At 43.6% G+C, this 18,260-nt stretch overlaps 1 protein-coding gene across 4 annotated transcripts in view; it reads right to left on the reverse strand.

Annotated features, from left to right (window-relative positions):
• LOC137380176 (inter-alpha-trypsin inhibitor heavy chain H3-like) overlaps positions 1-7,098 on the reverse strand; it is a 79,264-nt gene extending 72,166 nt beyond the window's left edge. For all 4 annotated transcript variants that reach the window (XM_068051938.1, XM_068051936.1, XM_068051937.1 and 1 more), the window contains exons 1-4: positions 6,991-7,098; positions 6,845-6,898; positions 6,239-6,268; positions 4,900-5,066 (exon numbers count right to left, since the gene is read on the reverse strand). In XM_068051938.1, the coding sequence (XP_067908039.1) occupies positions 4,900-5,066; positions 6,239-6,268; positions 6,845-6,898; positions 6,991-7,080 (341 nt within the window). In that variant the 5' untranslated portion in view covers positions 7,081-7,098. The remainder of the gene's footprint in view (positions 1-4,899; positions 5,067-6,238; positions 6,269-6,844; positions 6,899-6,990) is intronic.
• Between the last annotated feature and the right edge of the window lie 11,162 nt (positions 7,099-18,260).

The raw sequence follows: 18,260 nt of genomic DNA on the forward strand, positions 1-18,260 counted from the left end.
CCTTAATGTCTAGAATTCCCTCCCTATTTCTCTCCATCTCTCTGCTTCTCTTTCCTCCTTTAAGACCCTCCTTGATCCTTGAAAGCTGCCTGTCTGACCAAGCTTTTGATCATCTGGCCTCATGTGGCTCAGTGTCAAATTTTGTAGCATAATGCTCCTGTAAAGCACCTTAGGTTGTGTTAAATGTGCTATATTAAGGTAGGTTGTTGTTGTAATGAAAGGTCATTGAACTGAAATGTTTACCCTGTTTTTCTCCCTATAGATGCTGCCTGACCTGCAGAGTATTTCCAACACATTTTGTTTTTATTTCAGATTTCCAGCATCCGCAGTATTTTATTTTTGTGTAAGTTGTCATTTTAAGCATATTACAAAGCCATTTCACCCATTTCCCTCTCTTGTGTATGATGTTCCCCTCTCCTTTGATCTGATCCTATTTAACTACTCTTCATTTTTCAGTTCCGAGGAAGGAGCCCATCCCGAAACATTAACTTGTCTGTTCTATCCACCAATTCTGACTGATTTGCTGCATTTTTCCAACCTGTTCTACAGAAATAGCATTTTTTTCCTGAGCTATCTTCCTGCTGTGCATTTCCAACAACAACAATTAGCATTTATATAGCATCTTTAACATTGTAAAATGTCCAAGGTGCTTCACAGGAGCGTTATCAAACATCAAGCCATGTAAGGAAATATTAGGACAGGCTGTTCAAAGAGGTAAGTTTTTAGGAGCATGCAATATGCATCATCTTTATCTCGCAACCATGTATACTTCCTACTTCTGGGGCCATACAAAAATAAATTTTATTTTAAATCAGCAAAATCTCAGGCTGAAATGTGAGTCATCTGGTGCACCTGGGTCAAAACAGAGGCGAGATCATGCAAAAGACATGAAAATAGTCGACTGAATACTGAACAAATCTGTGACGGGGGCCACTATGCATAGCATTTCCCTTGAGTGTGTCACTGTGAGTACAGAGAGAAAAAATTAGCTCACTATTTACAATTTGTGAATTGTAATGCCTACACATTGAGATTGATTATAACCATTAACCTGGTAGTGTTAAGTATAATCCGTCCTCATTCTAACTCTAAGTTCAAGCACAAATCATCATGCAATTTCAGAAATAAAAAAAAAAGATCTCACCACTTTTCATTTGTTAGTTTACAAGCTGTAAGTTAAGCAGCTTAAAGCCTGGCTCGGTTATAAAATTAAAACCCAACCCGGGCCCGATCCGACAACAGCCAACCCGAACCTGACCCGGGCCCGTCCTCTAATTTTTTTAAATGCCCGGCCCGACCCGAAAATAACAAACATATTATTGAAACAGAAAAAAATGATAGATTAAAACGGTCCAGCCCGACCTGAGCCCGAATGCTGGACCAGAATACAGACCCGACCAGAACCCGACACATGTAGTCGGGTTTGGCCAGGTTCGGGTCGGGTAGCCAGGCTTTAAAGCAGCTCTTTTTCAAGATTTCATTGGCCACCTCAATGCTCTGTATTAGATGTAAGTTTGGGTTGGATCTTGTTTTTAATTCGGCCTGACTGAGAAGCTTAAGGGTCATGCAGCGAGGCAATATGGGTGGAGCTCAGGAATAGGAAGGGTGCAGTCACAATGTGGGGGTTTACTACAGGCCTCCCGACAGCCAGCGGGAGGTAGAGGAGCAGATATGTAGACAGATTTTGGAAAGATGTAAAGGTAACAGGGTTGTAGTGGTGGGTGATTTTAACTTCCCCTATATTGACTGGGACTCACTTAGTGCTAGGGGCTTGGATGGGGCAGAATTTGCAAGGAGCATCCAGGAGGGCTTCTTGAAACAATATGTAGATAGTCCAACTAGGGATGGGGCCGTACTGGTCCTGGTATTGGGGAATGAGCCTGGCCAGGTGGTTGAAGTTTCAGTTGGGGAGCATTTCAGGAACCGTGACCATAATTCCATAAGTTTTAAGGTACTTGTGGATAAGGATAAGAGTAGTCCTCGGGTGAAGGTGCTAAATTGGGGGAAGGCTAATTATAACAATATTAGGCAGAAACTGAAGAATTTAGATTGGTGGGCGGCTGTTTGAGAGTAAATCAACATCTGACATGTGGGAGTCTTTCAAATGTCAGTTGATTAGAATCCAGGACCAGCATGTTCCTGTGAGGAAGAAGGATAAGTTTGGCAAGTTTCGGGAACCTTGGATAACGCGGGATATTGTGAGCCTAGTCAAAAAGAAAAAGGAAGCATTCGTAAGGGCTGGGAGGCTAGGAACAGATGAATCCCTTGAGGAATATAAAGACAGTAGGAAGGAACTTAGGCAAGGAGTCAGGAGGGCTAAAAGGGGTCATGAAAAGTCATTGGCAAACATGATTAAGGAAAATCCCAAGGCTTTTTATATGTATATAAAGAGCAAGAGGGTAACTAGGGAAAGGGTTGGCTCACTCAAGGACAGAGAAGGGAATCTATGTGTGGAGCCAGAGGAAATGGGCGAGGTACTAAATGAGTACTTTGCATCAGTATTCACCTAAGAGAAGGACTTGGTGGATGATGAGCCTAGGGAAGGGAGTGTAGATAGTCTCAGTCATCTCATTATCAAAAAGGAGGAGGTGTTGGGTGTCTTGCAAAGCATTAAGGTAGATAAGTCCCCCGGGCCTGATGGGATCTACCCCAGAATACTGAGGGAGGCAAGGGAAGAAATTGCTGGGGCCTTGACAGAAATCTTTGCATCCTCATTGGCTACAGGTGAGGTCCCAGAGGACTGGAGAATAGCCAATGTTATTCCTTTGTTTAAGAAGGGTAGCAAGGATAATCCAGGAAATTATAGGCCGGTGAGCCTTATGTCAGTGGTAGGGAAATTATTAGAGAGGATTCTTCGGGACAGGATTTACTCCCATTTGGAAACAAACAAACTTATTAGCAAGAGGCAGCATGGTTTTGTGAAGGGGAGGTCGTGTCTCACTAATTTGATTGAGTTTTTTGAGGAAGTGACGAAGATGATTGATGATGGAAGGGCAGTGGATGTTGTCTATATGGACTTCAGTAAAGCCTTTGACAAGGTCCCTCATGGCAGACTGGTACAAAAGGTGAAGTCACACGGGATCAGAGGTGAGCTGGCAAGATGGATACAGAACTGGCTCGGTCATAGAAGACAGAGGTAGCAGTGGAAGGGTGCTTTTCTGAATGGAGGGACGTGACGAGTGGTGTTCTGCAGGGATCAGTGCTGGGACCTTTGCTGTTTGTAGTATATATAAATGATTTGGAGGAAAATGTAGCTGGTCTGATTAGTAAGTTTGCGGACGACACAAAGGTTCGTGGAGTTGCGGACAGTGATGAGGATTGTCAGAGGATACAGCAGGATATAGATCGGTTGGAGACTTGGGTGAAGAAATGGCAGATGGAGTTTAATCCGGACAAATGTGAGGTAATGCATTTTGGAAGGTCTAATGCAGGTGGGAAGTATACAGTAAATGGCAGAACCCTTAGGAGTATTGACAGGCAGAGAGATCTGGCCGTACAGGTCCACAGGTCACTGAAAGTGGCAACACAGGTGGATAAGGTAGTCAAGAAGGCATACGGAATGCTTGCCTTCATCGGTCGGGGCATAGAGTATAAAAATTGGCAAGTCATGCTGCAGCTGTACAGAACTTTAGTTAGGCCACACTTAGAATATTGCGTGCAATTCTGGTCGCCACACTCCCAGAAGGACGTGGAGGCTTTGGAGAGGGTACAGAAGAGGTTTACCAGGATGTTGCCTGGTCTGGAGGGCATTAGCAATGAGGAGAGGTTGGATAAACTCGGATTGTTTTCACTGGAACGACGGAGGTGGAGGGGTGACATGATAGAGGTTTACAAAGTTATGAGCGGCATGGACAGAGTGGATAGTCAGAAGCTTTTTCCCAGGGTGGAAGAGTCAGTTACTAGGGGACATAGGTTTAAGGTGAGAGGGGCAAAGTTTAGAGGGGATGTGCGAGGCAAGTTCTTTACACAGAGGGTGGTGAGTGCCTGGAACTTGCTGCCGGGGGAGGTGGTGGAAGCAGGTACGATAGCGACGTTTAAGAGGCATCTTGACAAATACATGAATAGGATGGGAATAGAGGGATACGGTCCCCAGAAGTGCAGAAGGTTTTAGTTTAGGCAGGCACCAAGATCGGCGCAGGCTTGGAGGGCCGAATGGCCTGTTCCTGTGCTGTACTGTTCTTTGTTCTTGGAAATTCTTAAAAGGAGAGTATCACACTACTAATTGCAAAGGCTGGTTGCATTATTCTACAATTTCAAAAACAAAATTAGAAATGGCACAAGTAGCTCCCACTTGCCATGTACATTCCTCACCATGTACACCGTCTGCACTCACTACAGACAGCCAGCTATACTGGCACTAACCATTTGTCATCACCATAGATGTCAATTACAATTAAAATGTGTTAAACACGTTAGGCAGATGAATGCTTATTGATTTAAAAGCTTCGCTGATTTAAGGCAAAGTGTGGTCTTTAAGGAGCTTCATGTCTCCACTTTCTGACTGCCTCTTGTAATTATTAAATTTGTGAACAATGAAGGAAACTTCAGGCAACTTCAATCAGCTGCTTGCACTGTTAACAGCTACAAAAGGCAGACAAAAGGTGGAAAATTCCAGCAACTTCACTCAGGTGGTTTTACCATTCACTATATATAGCGGGCATAAATGCATCTACTATGTGTGGTGGAGACTACAACCAAAAGTGTGTGCTAAATGGCAAAAGCATTAAAATAGTATGGATCCGCCATCATTTTTAAAAGAAAGACCAGGGACCGATAAGTAACTGAAAGTAAGAGAATTAACAGAAGTCATTATTAATAAAAAATAAAAATAATGTAAGGGAATGTGTCCATTTTAACCCTAATCTGGTAATTTGTTAGGTAATTGTCGCAGATACGCACATGGTAAAGTTGGTAATGAAAGCTGTTTTGGGCAATTCAACTTCAAAGAGAGCTTCCCTGGACTCAGTTGCCCGGTTTACCACTCGGCTTGTTATCACATTGTGAGCGAATCGAGATGTAATTTTTGAATCAATCTTCAAGCTGTAGACTTCAATCTTTCCTCCATCCTGAAGAAATGAGAAAAATAAAGTATCTGGTTTTAGCTGGTGATTTACAATGAATCACTGTATTATGAACAAAGTAGAGCTGCTTTTATATTGGGCTTCAGCCAGGTTGGCTCCCATAGCATGGATCTTGTTAGAATAACATATTTACTGGCCCCAGGATGACCAGCACAACTGAGGGAGGCCTAGTAAAAACAAGTTCTTTCTAGCCACTGGTCTTACACAAAATCCACTAAGATTCATCTAGGAAATGCCTGAAAAGTCACCCTTCATGGAACAAATACTGCCCTACTCAAGGTGAAATCAACCCCACTCACCCACCATCACTTGTTTTTTGCTTCAGATTGTTGCAAACTGTCTTAATCTCTGTGTTAGCTGCTACTTAACACAAAGCACTGACCACTCAAGACAGGATGAGTAATGCAGTAATGTGGACTGTTTATTTAAGGATGGTTCTGCATGTACAGACAGGTCTTCACTGTACAGATACTTACTTAAGATTGCCCCCAACCCAGAGTTCACATAGTGTGTTATATCACAGCTCCTACACAGTTGGCAAGATAACACAGCCACACCTCTTAAAAGCAGGTGCTACAGTATCATGTTAACACCACTGAAGAGGTGATGAATCTCTTTTGGGCCTGCATTCAAGCTAAAATGACCAATAGCTTTGCAGGAAGTTCTTGAATGAGTACGTCCCGGAACAAGAAAAATTGATTGACGCCAATTGTACCAAATTAAGGACAAGGATTTGGTGCCCAGTAGAATTTGGATGTGGAATGCCCAAATCTATTTCGCATAGGAAAATCGAAAATAGGAGCAGGAGTAGGCCATTTGGCCCCTCCAGCCTGCTCCACCGTTCAACTAGATCATGGCTGATCATCTACCTCAACACCATTTTCACACAGTATCCCCAAGGGAAGAAAGTGGCAGAAACAGCTGATCGGATAGTCTCAATCTTAGTGACTAAGAAGTTTGTGAGCTTCTTGCTCTTGTTGTTGGAGGTATGGGTGGAGGAGATGGGGAGAGAGGTTTAGTAAGTCATTTTGCAATTAAGAAAAGAAGCCTTGGTTACCTTTCCATTCCAGAACCAAACCAAACCAACTGCTTACAGCAGAACTTACATTCGTACAGAGGATAATTGTCATTTAAAAGACCTGGCAAATGATACTTACTTTGTATCTCAGCCTCTTTGTGCTTCTTTTCTATTATCAGAAGAGAAAAAGAACAACATTTTGAATGAAATAAAAGTATATTGGCTATTGAGAGGTAAAACATTTTTGATAGTGATTTACGTGCAGCAGCCTATCCCAAGGGGATGCCAGATGAATGTAAAATAAGAGAAAAGTCACATACTAACTTAGCTAAAGACACAGAGAATTAATGATTCAGACATGAGCCTGTCTGATGAGTCTCAATGAACAGCAACTGAAGTCACTCCCAAAAGTTTAATTCATTATATTCTCTAGCAAACAGCACTGGAAATAATAATAGCCGTGAGCATGGTGAATCCCGATTACAGCAAACATAAGGGGATCAGAAAAGTAGTTTATTTTAATCAATATTTAAGCTCTGGTGTTAGCAGAAGGGGGCTTCTCTGGTGAATGGAGAGAAATGTTTGTTATGATGAGGTGTTTTGTCGCACTGAGTTTCTATTAGCTGGTTTCCATGGTAATAACTTACTTTTGATTTATGAATAATTCAACATTTGAGAGTTGTAGGATTGAATTATTAAATGCAAAGAAATCCATAAATAGAAGGTTATCTTTCACTAGACATACCTTTAGTAACATTTTTAATGGCTGGAGGTTTGGTGAAAGGCTTCCATATCCAACCTACCACATTAATTAAAAAAAGAAAAAATATGTTAGTCATAATTTTAAATATATCCAAAATAAATACTTATTCAAAATAGATTGTACATTACCCCAGGGTCTTCTGATTCCGCGATTATGAAATCAGCTGATATTAACGTTGGAACAGTAACTAGCAAAAGATGGACTAACATGGGCCTCATTTTGAAAAAGAGTAGGTCTGTCCCACAGGTGAATTGCTTTATTTCAATCCCTGTTAATAATTGTACATATTTACTATCAAAACAAACTCAACAGATTTAAAGACAAACAACACATGTTGACCCTTCTACTGCTGATCCTTCAGTATCTTTTTTTGGTGATTGTTCTTTTTTGTTGCTCATTAAACTAACCGGAGAAAGTATTTAAAAAGTAGCACAAAGATTCTTGTGAAAAATATATATGAGTGCATGTTCATATATCCTAAATTCAAGTGTGAAACTTCACTTATCAAAAGGAACTGTGTGGTTTAGCAATGTGCGGTGAATTGACTAGTCAGCGCAACAGTTAATGCGCAATACTTAAAGTAACTTCAAACAAATTTCCAAGTACTTAACAACAGCTTTCATTTCTATAGTAGTCCTCATGTGTAGGAAAATATCTGAATATTTTACAAAAGAAGGAAAGGGATATGGTCAATATAGAGCATGGGGAGGGAAGAAGAAATAATTGACACAGATAAAATATACTGCCAAGTACCTTGAGCTGCATGCTGCTGTGTTGTGGAGAGTGTTGTTACAAACATTACAACAAGCATGGAACATTTGCATCTTCTTCATTTGATTAGGATTGCCAACCCTCCATTATTGACCACGAGTCTCTGTAATGTGTTCTTTTATGTTGTCTGATGCAACATAAATGAGATGCATGAAGTTCAGTTGTTGAAGATCTCAAACAGGTTTATTATACAGCTGAATGATTATACAGTGCAGAGCTAACAACTTACAGGACTTGCCTCTTGGTGTTACAGTTACAGAGTGACTCTGAGTCACATGACTGCATCCTGGTACTTGGCTCATTCGCATACTAAGATCCTAAAGGGACATCACTCTTAAAGACAATCAAACAACAGTCTCCAGCAATTGAGGATTAATCTCCTGGAGACTGCTGTAAGCAACCCAAGGGGAAAAGGAGAATTAAAAATTATTTTGTTCATATTCTTTAAGTACTTTTGTTTATTAATTATAGAAATATTAGTAGGAAAATTGGCTTTTATGACCATGTAGGGATGTTGGAGGTGGGAGGTCTTTCTTGACCATGTAGGGATGTTGGAGGTGGGAGGTCTTTCTTGACCATGTAGGGATGTTGGAGGTGGGAGGTCTTTCTTGACCATGTAGGGATGTTGGAGGTGGGAGGTCTTTCTTGACCATGTAGGGATGTTGGAGGTGGGAGGTCTTTCTTGACCATGTAGGGATGTTGGAGGTGGGAGGTCTTTCTTGACCATGTAGGGATGTTGGAGGTGGGAGGTCTTTCTTGACCATGTAGGGATGTTGGAGGTGGGAGGTCTTTCTCGACCATGTAGGGATGTTGGAGGTGGGAGGTCGTTCTCGACCATGTAGGGATGTTGGAGGTGGGAGGTCTTTCTTGACCATGTAGGGATGTTGGAGGTGGGAGGTCTTTCTCGACCATGTAGGGATGTTGGAGGTGGGATATCTTGTGATGAATCCTCCAGAAATATGTCCAACCAGAGTTGACAACCCAACATCTAACTGATAACCCACCAACAGCATGTGATCTGCAATTTTTCTTCACAGACGTGTACAAAGCTTTTCACCTCATGAAGTAAAGGTACATTTTTTTCTTAAGGCAATGGAAAACTTCCACATAAATATCTAACTTTTGCTTGTGGGCAACTGCATTTACATGAGAACATAAGAAAAAAGAGCAAGCCTGCTCCGTCATTCACGAAGATCATAGCTGGCTAACCTGCTACCTCAACTCCACTGCCTGAACTATTCCCATATCCTTGATTCCCTAAGTGTCCAAAAACCTATCAATTTCTTTTCTTGTTTAGGACCAGGCAGTTGTCTTTTGGATGGATTGATTGAAAGTTTCGAAGATGTAAACCAAATACAAATAAGTTTGTTTTGCGAGTAAATATGTGCCAGTATTAACAGAGATTGAAAGTCATTCACCTGTACGACAGATCTACTATTTTTCAAAATGAGTCCAATGTTAGTCCATCTTTTGCTGGTTTTTGTTCCAACATTATCAGCTGATTTCATTATTTTCCTCCGCTAGCCTGTCTGAAATACAGTGGAATACTAGTGGGAAAGGTGGGAAAATTTGGTGGCAAGACCTACTGCCGCAGTCCCACCCCAATTTGAATTTTCCTCCCCCCTTCTGGTGACCCTTTCCCTGGCTGTCAAGGGCAAGTTCTGGCAGGGAGGCAGGGCCCAGCAAGCCACTGTATTTTCCTGTTTACCGCTGCTTTCTCGCCAACCCAAGGGACTGCCAGGAGAAGGGTGATGGTAATCTCTGTGGTAGCAGCAGTAAGCCTGTAAATCATTGGATGGAGGGAGAAGACCTTGTACTGGGCTCCCCTCCTCCCAAATAGACCCCAACAACTAAACCTTTAAGGCTTTGGAGTCAGTTCTCCTTAGAGTACCTCCTCTAAATCTCAAGCCCTTCAGCTACTGTAGTGGCATTCTTGTTGCAGCACTACTGGAGTTTTTCATCCTTGCAGCAGCTGGCTCCCTCTTGGTGTTAGGGATCCCACCAGGATTATACTCTGTATACTTGAGCTTCAACCCAAGAAAATGAGCCAGATTAGGGTAGGCGGGAGTCCTGCCCACTGCCATTCCATCGACAAGGGGAACATCCAGGTCCAACAGTACGTAATTCTTTTTAAATTTCATGTAATTGTTTGAACAAGAAAAGCAAATTTTAGAACTCAAGCAATGTTTCTTTCCGATTTTGGACTTGGCAAAAGCTTTACAACCATATTGTTCCTTTTGTTTTTATGCCTGCTCCCAAATAAATTAATGTTTGCCTCTGAATAAATTGATTCCAGAACTGGATTCTTGCCTTTCAACAGATCCAAAGGCTCAGTCAGGCTGACCAATGTTATAGACAGAGCAGTGGATGCAGAATGTCATTTAACCAACTGGCATTTGTCAGACAAGAGAAATACTCCTCTTCCTGAAATTGTATTAAATAGTTAAATGATTCCGCCATCCTGTGGGTGAAAGGAGTTACTACATCTGGGTATTTGTCATTGTCACCCTGTTCTTTTCCACTGTACATTAGTTTTAACAAGTCTGTAATATGTTATGGCTGCAGGAACTGCCAGAAACATGCCAAAGGTGACACATGACCGCCTTCGGGGTTCCGCTCCGGATTTTCTGTTATGGTTTACTCCCTTAGCCTTGGTCTCTCCCGAGACGCCCACAAGGCAATGGGGTTGTTAGGGCCCCTGCTCAGGGATAGGTGGATGCCAGTCGAGAGGGGGGTTTTGACTCTTGGGCAACTCACAACCTCCATACATCCGCCCAGGCATGCGCCATGGAGAGGTCACTCCATAGTCGCCTCATAGTGACCAAAACAACACGGAAGGCAGCAGTTACGGGTTATAAGTCCAGCTCAATTGGCGTGTAGATTGGGCACCACGAGTTGCCTTTGTCGGTGGGAGAGGTCATCACATCTCACTGCACAGCTACCGCCCTCAGACCAGGCAGCCCCCGGTCAGTAAGGATCTGTCCCGCCACAGTCCACCTGCTTCAATGGGTGCTTGGAGCTCAGGGTCATTGCCCGAAAAGTGGACTGTAACACCGCACCAAACAGCACGACAAAAAACGGAAAGAAGATCCCAGCCCTTCGTTTTGCAAGCTGGAATGTCAGAACTGTGTGTCCTGGCCTGTCGGATGACCTTACACAAATCAACAATTCTCGGAAGACTGCCATCATTAACACAGCAGACTCAATGTGGACATTGCAGCACTTCAAGAGACTCACCTCCCTGCGAGCAGATCTCTAAGAGAGCAAGACTACACCTTCTTCTGGCAGGGCAGGAATCCTGAAGAACCAAGACAGCATGGAGTGGGCTTCGCCATCAGAAACTCTTTGCTCAGCATGACAGCGCCACCCTCAAATGGCTCGGAACGCATACTGTCCATCCGACCGCTAACCGCCTCTGGTCCGGTACACATACTCAGCATCTACGCTCCAACACTCTGCTCCCCACCTGAAGTTAAAGACCAGTTCTACGAGGAACTCCATAATATCATCAGTAGCATCCCCAATACTGAATACCTGTTCCTACTGGGGGACTTTAATGCCAGGGTTGGGGCCGACCATGACTCATGGCCCTCCTGCCTTGGGTGCTATGGCATTGGAAGGATGAATGAGAATGGACAGAGACTGCTTGAGTTGTGTACCTATCATAACCTCTGCATCACCAACTCGTTCTTTCATACTAAACCCTGTCATCAGGTTTCTTGGATACACCCAAGATCATGTCGTTGGCACCAGCTGGACTTCATCATCACAAGGTGAGCCTCTTTAAACAGCGTTCAAATCACATGCAACTTCCACAGTGCGGAATGCGACACCGACCACTCCCTGGTGTGCAGCAAGGTTAGACCAAAGAAGCTGCATCACTCCAAGCAGAAGGGCATGAACACGAGTAGAATTTCTCATCCACAGCTGTTACGTAAGTTTCTAAATTCACTTGAAAAAGCCCTTCAAAACACTCCTGCAGGGAATGCAGAGACCAAGTGGGCCCACATCAGAGATGCCATCTATGACTCAGCAATGACCACCTCTGGCAAACGTGCGTAGAGGAATGCAGACTGGTTTCAATCTCACTTTGAAGAGCTGGAACCTGTCATAGCCGCTAAGCGCATATCACTGCTGAACTACAGGAAAGCCCCTAGCGAGTTAACATCTGTAGCACTTAAAGCAGCCAGAAGCGCTGCACAAAGAACAGCCATGCGCTGCACAAATGACCACTGGCAACACCTATGCAGTCATATTCAGCTGGCCTCTGACACCGGAAATATCAGAAGAATGTAAAATGGTATTAAGAGAGCTTTTGGGCCAACCATCAAGAAGATCGCCCCCCTCAAATCTAAATCAGGGGACATAATCACTGACCAACGCAAGCAAATGGACCGCTGGGTGGAGCACTACCTGGAACTGTACTCCAGGGAAAATTTTGTCACTGAGACCGCCCTCAATGTAGCCCAGTCTCTGCCAGTCATGGATGAGCTGGAAGTACAGCCAACAAAATTGGAACTCAGTGATGCCATTGATTCTCTAGCCAGCGGAAAAGCCCCTGGGAAGGATGGCATTACCCCCGAAATAATCAAGAGTGCTAAGCCTGCTATACTATCAGCACTCTACGAACTGCTTTGCCTGTGCTGGGACGAGGGAGCAATACCACAGGACATGCGTGATGCCAATATCATCACCCTCTATAAGAACGAGGGTGACCGCAGTGACTGCAACAACTACCGTGGAATCTCCCTGCTCAGCATAGTGGGGAAAGTCTTCGCTCGAGTCGTTTTAAACAGGCTCCAGAAGCTGGCTGAGCGTGTCTACCCTGAGGCACAGTGTGGCTTTCAAGCAGAGAGATCCACCATTGACATGCTGTTCTCCCTTTGCCAGCTACAGGAGAAATGCCGCGAACAACAGATGCCCCTCTACATTGCTTTCATTGATCTCACCAAAGCCTTTGACCTCGTCAGCAGGCGTGGTCTCTTCAGACTACTAGAAAAAAATCGGATGTTCACCAAAGCTATTAAGCATCATCACCTCATTCCATGACAATATGAAAGGCACAATTCAGCATAGCGGCACCTCATCAGACCCCTTTCCTATCCTGAGTGGCGTGAAACAGGGCTGTGTTCTCGCACCTACACTGTTTGGGATCTTCTTCTCCCTGCTGCTCTCACATGTGTTCAAGTCTTCAGAAGAAGGAATTTTCCTCCACACAAGATCAGGTTCAACCTTGCCTGTCTAAGAGTGAAGACCAAAGTACGGAAAGTCCTCATCAGGGAACTCCTCTTTGATGACAATGCTGCATTAACATCTCACACTGAAGAGTGTCTGCAGAGACTCATCAACAGGATTGTGGCCGCCTGCATCGAATTTGGCCTCACCATCAGCCTCAAGAAAACGAATATCATGGGACAGGACGTAAAAATGCTCCATCCATCAATATCAGCGACCACGCTCTGGAAGTGGTTCAAGAGTTCACCTACCTAGGCTCAACTTTCACCAGTAACCTGGCTCTCGATGCAGAAATCAACAAGCACATCGGAAAGGCATCTGCTGCTATGTCCAGACTGGCCACGAGAGTGTGGGAAAATGGCACACTGACACGGAACACAACAATCCAAGTGTATCAAGCCTGTATCCTCAGTACCTTGCTGTATGGCAGCGAGGCCTGGACAACATATGTCAGCCAAGAGTGACGTCTCAATTCATTCCATCTTCGCTGCCTCCGGAGAATCCTTGGCATCAGGTGACAGGACCGTATCTCCAACACAGAAGTCCTCAAGGCGGCCAACATCCCCAGCATATACACCCTACTGAACCAGCGGCACTTGAGACGGCTTGGCCATGTGAGACGCATGGAAGATGGCAGGATCCCCAAGGACACATTGTACAGCGAGCTCATCACTGGTATCAGACCCACCGGCCGTCCAGGTCTCCGTTTTAAAGTCGTCTGCAAACGCAACATGAAGTCCTGTGACATTGATCACAAGTCGTGGGAGTCAGTTGCCAGCATTCACCAGAGCTGGCGGGCAGCCATAAAGGCGGGGCTAAAGTGTGGCAAGTCGAAGAGACTGAGCAGTTGGCAGGAAAATAGACAGAAGCGCAAGGGGAGAGCCAACTGTGTAACAGCCCCGACAACCAATTTTATCTGCAGCACCTGTGGAAGAGTCTGCCACTCTAGAATTGGCCTTTATAGCCACTCCAGGCGCTGCTTCACAAACCACTGATCACCTCCAGGCGCTTATCCATTGTCTCTCGAGATAAGGAGGCCAAAGAAGAAGAAGTAATATGTTAACAATTATTCCTGAAATTACACATGGGATTTGAACAGACAAATGCTTACCATATGTTTGTCTGAAATTCCTGAAACTATCCTGGACACATTCTCAGTACCCCATCCTATTTTGTCTTAGGATCATAAGATCATAGCAAATAGGAGCAGGAATAGGCCATTGGGCTCTGCCACTTAAACAGATCATGGCTGATCATCTATGCCACTTTTCCCCACTATCCCCATATCTCTTGATGTCATTAGTATCCAGAAATCTATCGATTTTGGTCTTGAACATGCTCAATGATTGAGCTTCCACAGCCCTCTGGGGTAGAGAATTCCACAGATTCACAACCCTCTAAGTAAAGAAATTCCGCCTCATCTCAGTCTTAAATGGTCTGCCCTTTATTCTGAGACTGTGTCCCCTGGTTCTAGACTCACCAGCCAGAGAAAACATCCTATCCACATTTACCCTGTCAAACCCAGTAAGAAGTTTGTAAGTTTCAATGAAATCACCTCTCATTCTTTAAAACTCTAGAGAATACAGGCCCAGTTTCTGTAATCTCTCCTCATAAGACAATCCCACCATCCCCAGGGATTAGTCTGGTGAACTTCCATTGCACTCCCTCTATGGCAAGTATCGCCTTCCTGAGATAAGGAGACCAAAACTGTACACAATATTTGAGGTGCGGTCTCACCAAGGCTCTATACAATTGCAGCAAGACATCTTTACTCCTATACTCAATCCCCTTGCAATGAAGGCTAACATACCATTTGCCTTCTTAATTGCTTGTTGCACCTGCATACTAGCTTTTAGTGACTCATGAACAAGGACACCTAGGTATCTTTGTACATCAACAGTTCCCAACTCTCACCATTTAAGAAATATTCTGCCTTTCTGTTTTTTGCTACCAAAGTGGATCACTTCACATTTATTCAGATTATATTCCATTTGCCATGTTCTTGCCCTTTCACTTAGCTTGTCCAAGTCCCTTAAAACCACCTTGCATCCTTCTCACAACATACATTCCCACCTAGTTTTGTGTCATCAGCAAATTTGGAAATAATATAATTGATCCCCACATCCAAATCATTTATATAGATTGTGAACAGCTGTGGTCCAAGCACTGAGCCTTGCAGTCCCCCACTAGTAACAACCTGCCATCCTGAGAATGACTCATTTACTCCTGCTCTCTGCCTGTTAACCAATTCTCAATCCATTGCAGTATATTACCCCCAATCCCATGTGCTCTTTCAAACTTAACCTTAACCCATTCTACCTTAGGACAGCTACAATACTCCACGATTACAACTTTGTTACAACTGTAAACCTCTCTATATTGTCTACAAATTGTACCTTGATTTCTTTTCCATGATGTAATACTCTACATGATGTACTCCAATCCCCAGACCCCTTCTTTTTCAGACTCCATCTATAAATCCTTTACATAATTTTCACTTAAGCGTTGTTATGTTGCTCCATTATAATGAATGCCGATTCCCCAGCTTTATTTGTAATGTGCTGCGTGTTTGCATAAACATATTGCAGCCCTGACATAACCATAATCCACAGTACACTTTTATTTCTATTCCTTCCTTCACTAGCCTGCTGATTAATTTATCTGCCCTAATGCACATCACCTATCCTCCAAGTATACGTTTCTGTTATCTATCATGCCACTTCTGAGGTACTTATTTTTAATCCAGTTTTGTGCTTCTCTCCATTAATTGTATATAAGAACACAAGAACACAAGAAATAGGAGCAAGGGTAGACCACAAGGCCCATCGAGCCTGCTCCGCCATTCAATACGATCATGGCTGATCTTGGGCTTCAATTCCACTTTCCTGCCTGCTCTTCACACCCCTTGATTCCCCACGAGACCAAAAATCTATCTATCCCAGCCTTAAATGTATTCAATGATGGAGCACCCACAACCCTCTGGGGTGCAGAATTCCAAAGATTCGTAACCCTTTGAGTGAAGTAATTTCTCCTCATCTCAGTCCTGAATGATTGATGCTTTATCCTGAGACTGTGTCCCTGTGTTCTAGATTCCCTGACCAATGGCAACAATCTCTCAGCTTCTACCCTATCTAGCCATTTCAGAATCTTGTATGTCTCAATTAGATCGCCTCTCATTCTTCTAAACTCCAGAGAATATAGGCACAATTTACTCAGCCTCTCATCATAGGACAACCCCCGCATCCCAGAGCCCAATTTAATAAATCTTCACTGCACTGCCTCCAGTGCAAATTGTCATGCAGACTAGAGGCCTGCTCAGGTCGGGAAAAAAGAACGACCCGAACCCAACCGACCCAGACCCGAGCCCGACCCGGCCTGAGTCCCTCCAATTTTGCCCCGAGCACAACCCGACCTGAACCCGCCCCTACTCGACCCGACCATCCCTTTACTGACCTTCCTGACACCTAACCTGCAAGAAGCTGCAGCACATGCATGATGACATCATAGTGACATCACTCATTCACTGCGCAGACTCAGTTTCATCCCGGACTCCCAGGTGTGAGAAACGTAGCCCACTTGATAATAATTTACACCAAGTCAAACTCTGAAGAAGTAAGTTTATTTAACGTTCTTGCAAGATCGGGTGTCCAACAAGCAGGCACCCCGATCAACATATTCAGTTCATGTTTATACAATACAAATCCATTTGTCCACGCCTTTATTTTACATTATTGGTTATAACGTATTATGACACTAACCTATCCTATGGTTGCTACAGTCTCCTCCTCTGTTTACTTCTCCCCCTACTCTAACTTTCTAGCCCCTAACTCTTGTTTTTGTTTTACCTTATTTGGCTCTCCATTATGTGTTTTAACTTGCAGCTGTCAGCCTTTATCTTAGTGGGGCAGTTTCTTATTCACTACATCCTTTGTTCTAACTCTTGCTGTTTCTCTTTTATCTGCCTAAGCACAATTTTTAAGTGATGTACTGTCCTAAGGTCTGTACTTACATACCCTTATCAATTCTCTTTTTCAGTGATGTACTGTCTTAAGGTCTCCACTTACAGACCCTTATCAGTTCTCTTTGTCAGTGATGTACTGTCTTAAGGTCTCCACTTACAGACCCTTATCAGTTCTCTTTTTCAGTGATTTCATTATGTTGTGCACAAATGACTTCTTGGTAACTTTCAACAAGCTGTAGAAACAACATTTCAGTATTTCTTATTCTCACAATTCCCCCTTTTCTTTTACTTAATCCTTGTTGTTTTCTACATACTGCGGAGGGTTCTCATATGTCCTCTCAAATCCTCTGAGCATTATTTCAGCCACCTTCTCAATGTCTGTATTTCCCGTGGATACTATCCACTTTGTCATTACCTAACAGGTACATACTTTCTTCCTGGCCTCTTTGTATTGACATCTGCTTCGTCAAAGCTGTCTCAATCAATCGCTGTGTCAGCCCTCTTACACAAGGAATAATACAACACCCGATGGCTATTAGTATTCCGACAACCATGATCAGGGAGGTAAAAACCGAGATTATCATGCCTTTCCATTTTCCAAACCAGGATTCAAGCCACCCCATCAGGGAAGTGTCTGCTCCTGAATTTTCGGCCATCTCCTCTGCTAAAGTTGTTAACCCTTGCAGTGCTCGGGTGATTGAACCATCGGCTGCTGTGTTATTTGGGATAAATGTGCAACATTTCCCTCCTAACATTATACACACACCTCCTTTTTCTGCTAAGATCATATCTAGAGCCAGTCGATTTTCCCAAGCCCTTCTACTAGTGGCATCTAATTGTTCAGCTATACCTTTTACCGCATCTCTAGTATAATTTATAAATCTTTGTTGGTTGTAATAAATATAATTTATCCAATCTACATTTTTGTTAATAGTGACCCACCAAAACAAAGACTCGAAACCGGCAGTTATTTGGTTTCGGGCCTTGAATTCATCAGGTACCCCTCTTGGGACCCCTATGAAATCCATGTATACCTGGTCGTCAAAAGAGTTCGCTATCGCTTCCCTTTTACCCCTTTCCCTCGTTATTATATTTTGTTTCTCAAATGCCAAGGTGAATGGTATTGCCAATTGAACAATTGCGCACGTCCCCTTCCACTGGGAGGGTAGGGTCTGTCTCAGGCTTTTTCCTCCGCAATACCACCATAAATCCGCTCTGGGGACATTCAATGATGATTAGTTCCCTCCCCTGACTCTTCCAGTTACGTCCTCAGTCTCTATGCATGACTTCAACTCTCCCATATTTCTGGTTAGCTCCGCACCGTGTCGACATACGCATGATGTGTGATTCACACTGGTGGCTAAAAATGAAGGGGGAGTCCTTGAATCCTTTTTCTCTAGGGGAGGGAACATTATTGACAAGGATATGCAA

The sequence above is a fragment of the Heterodontus francisci genome, chromosome 19 (genome assembly GCF_036365525.1).
Source record: "Heterodontus francisci isolate sHetFra1 chromosome 19, sHetFra1.hap1, whole genome shotgun sequence".
Classification (NCBI taxonomy): Eukaryota; Metazoa; Chordata; class Chondrichthyes; order Heterodontiformes; family Heterodontidae; genus Heterodontus; species Heterodontus francisci.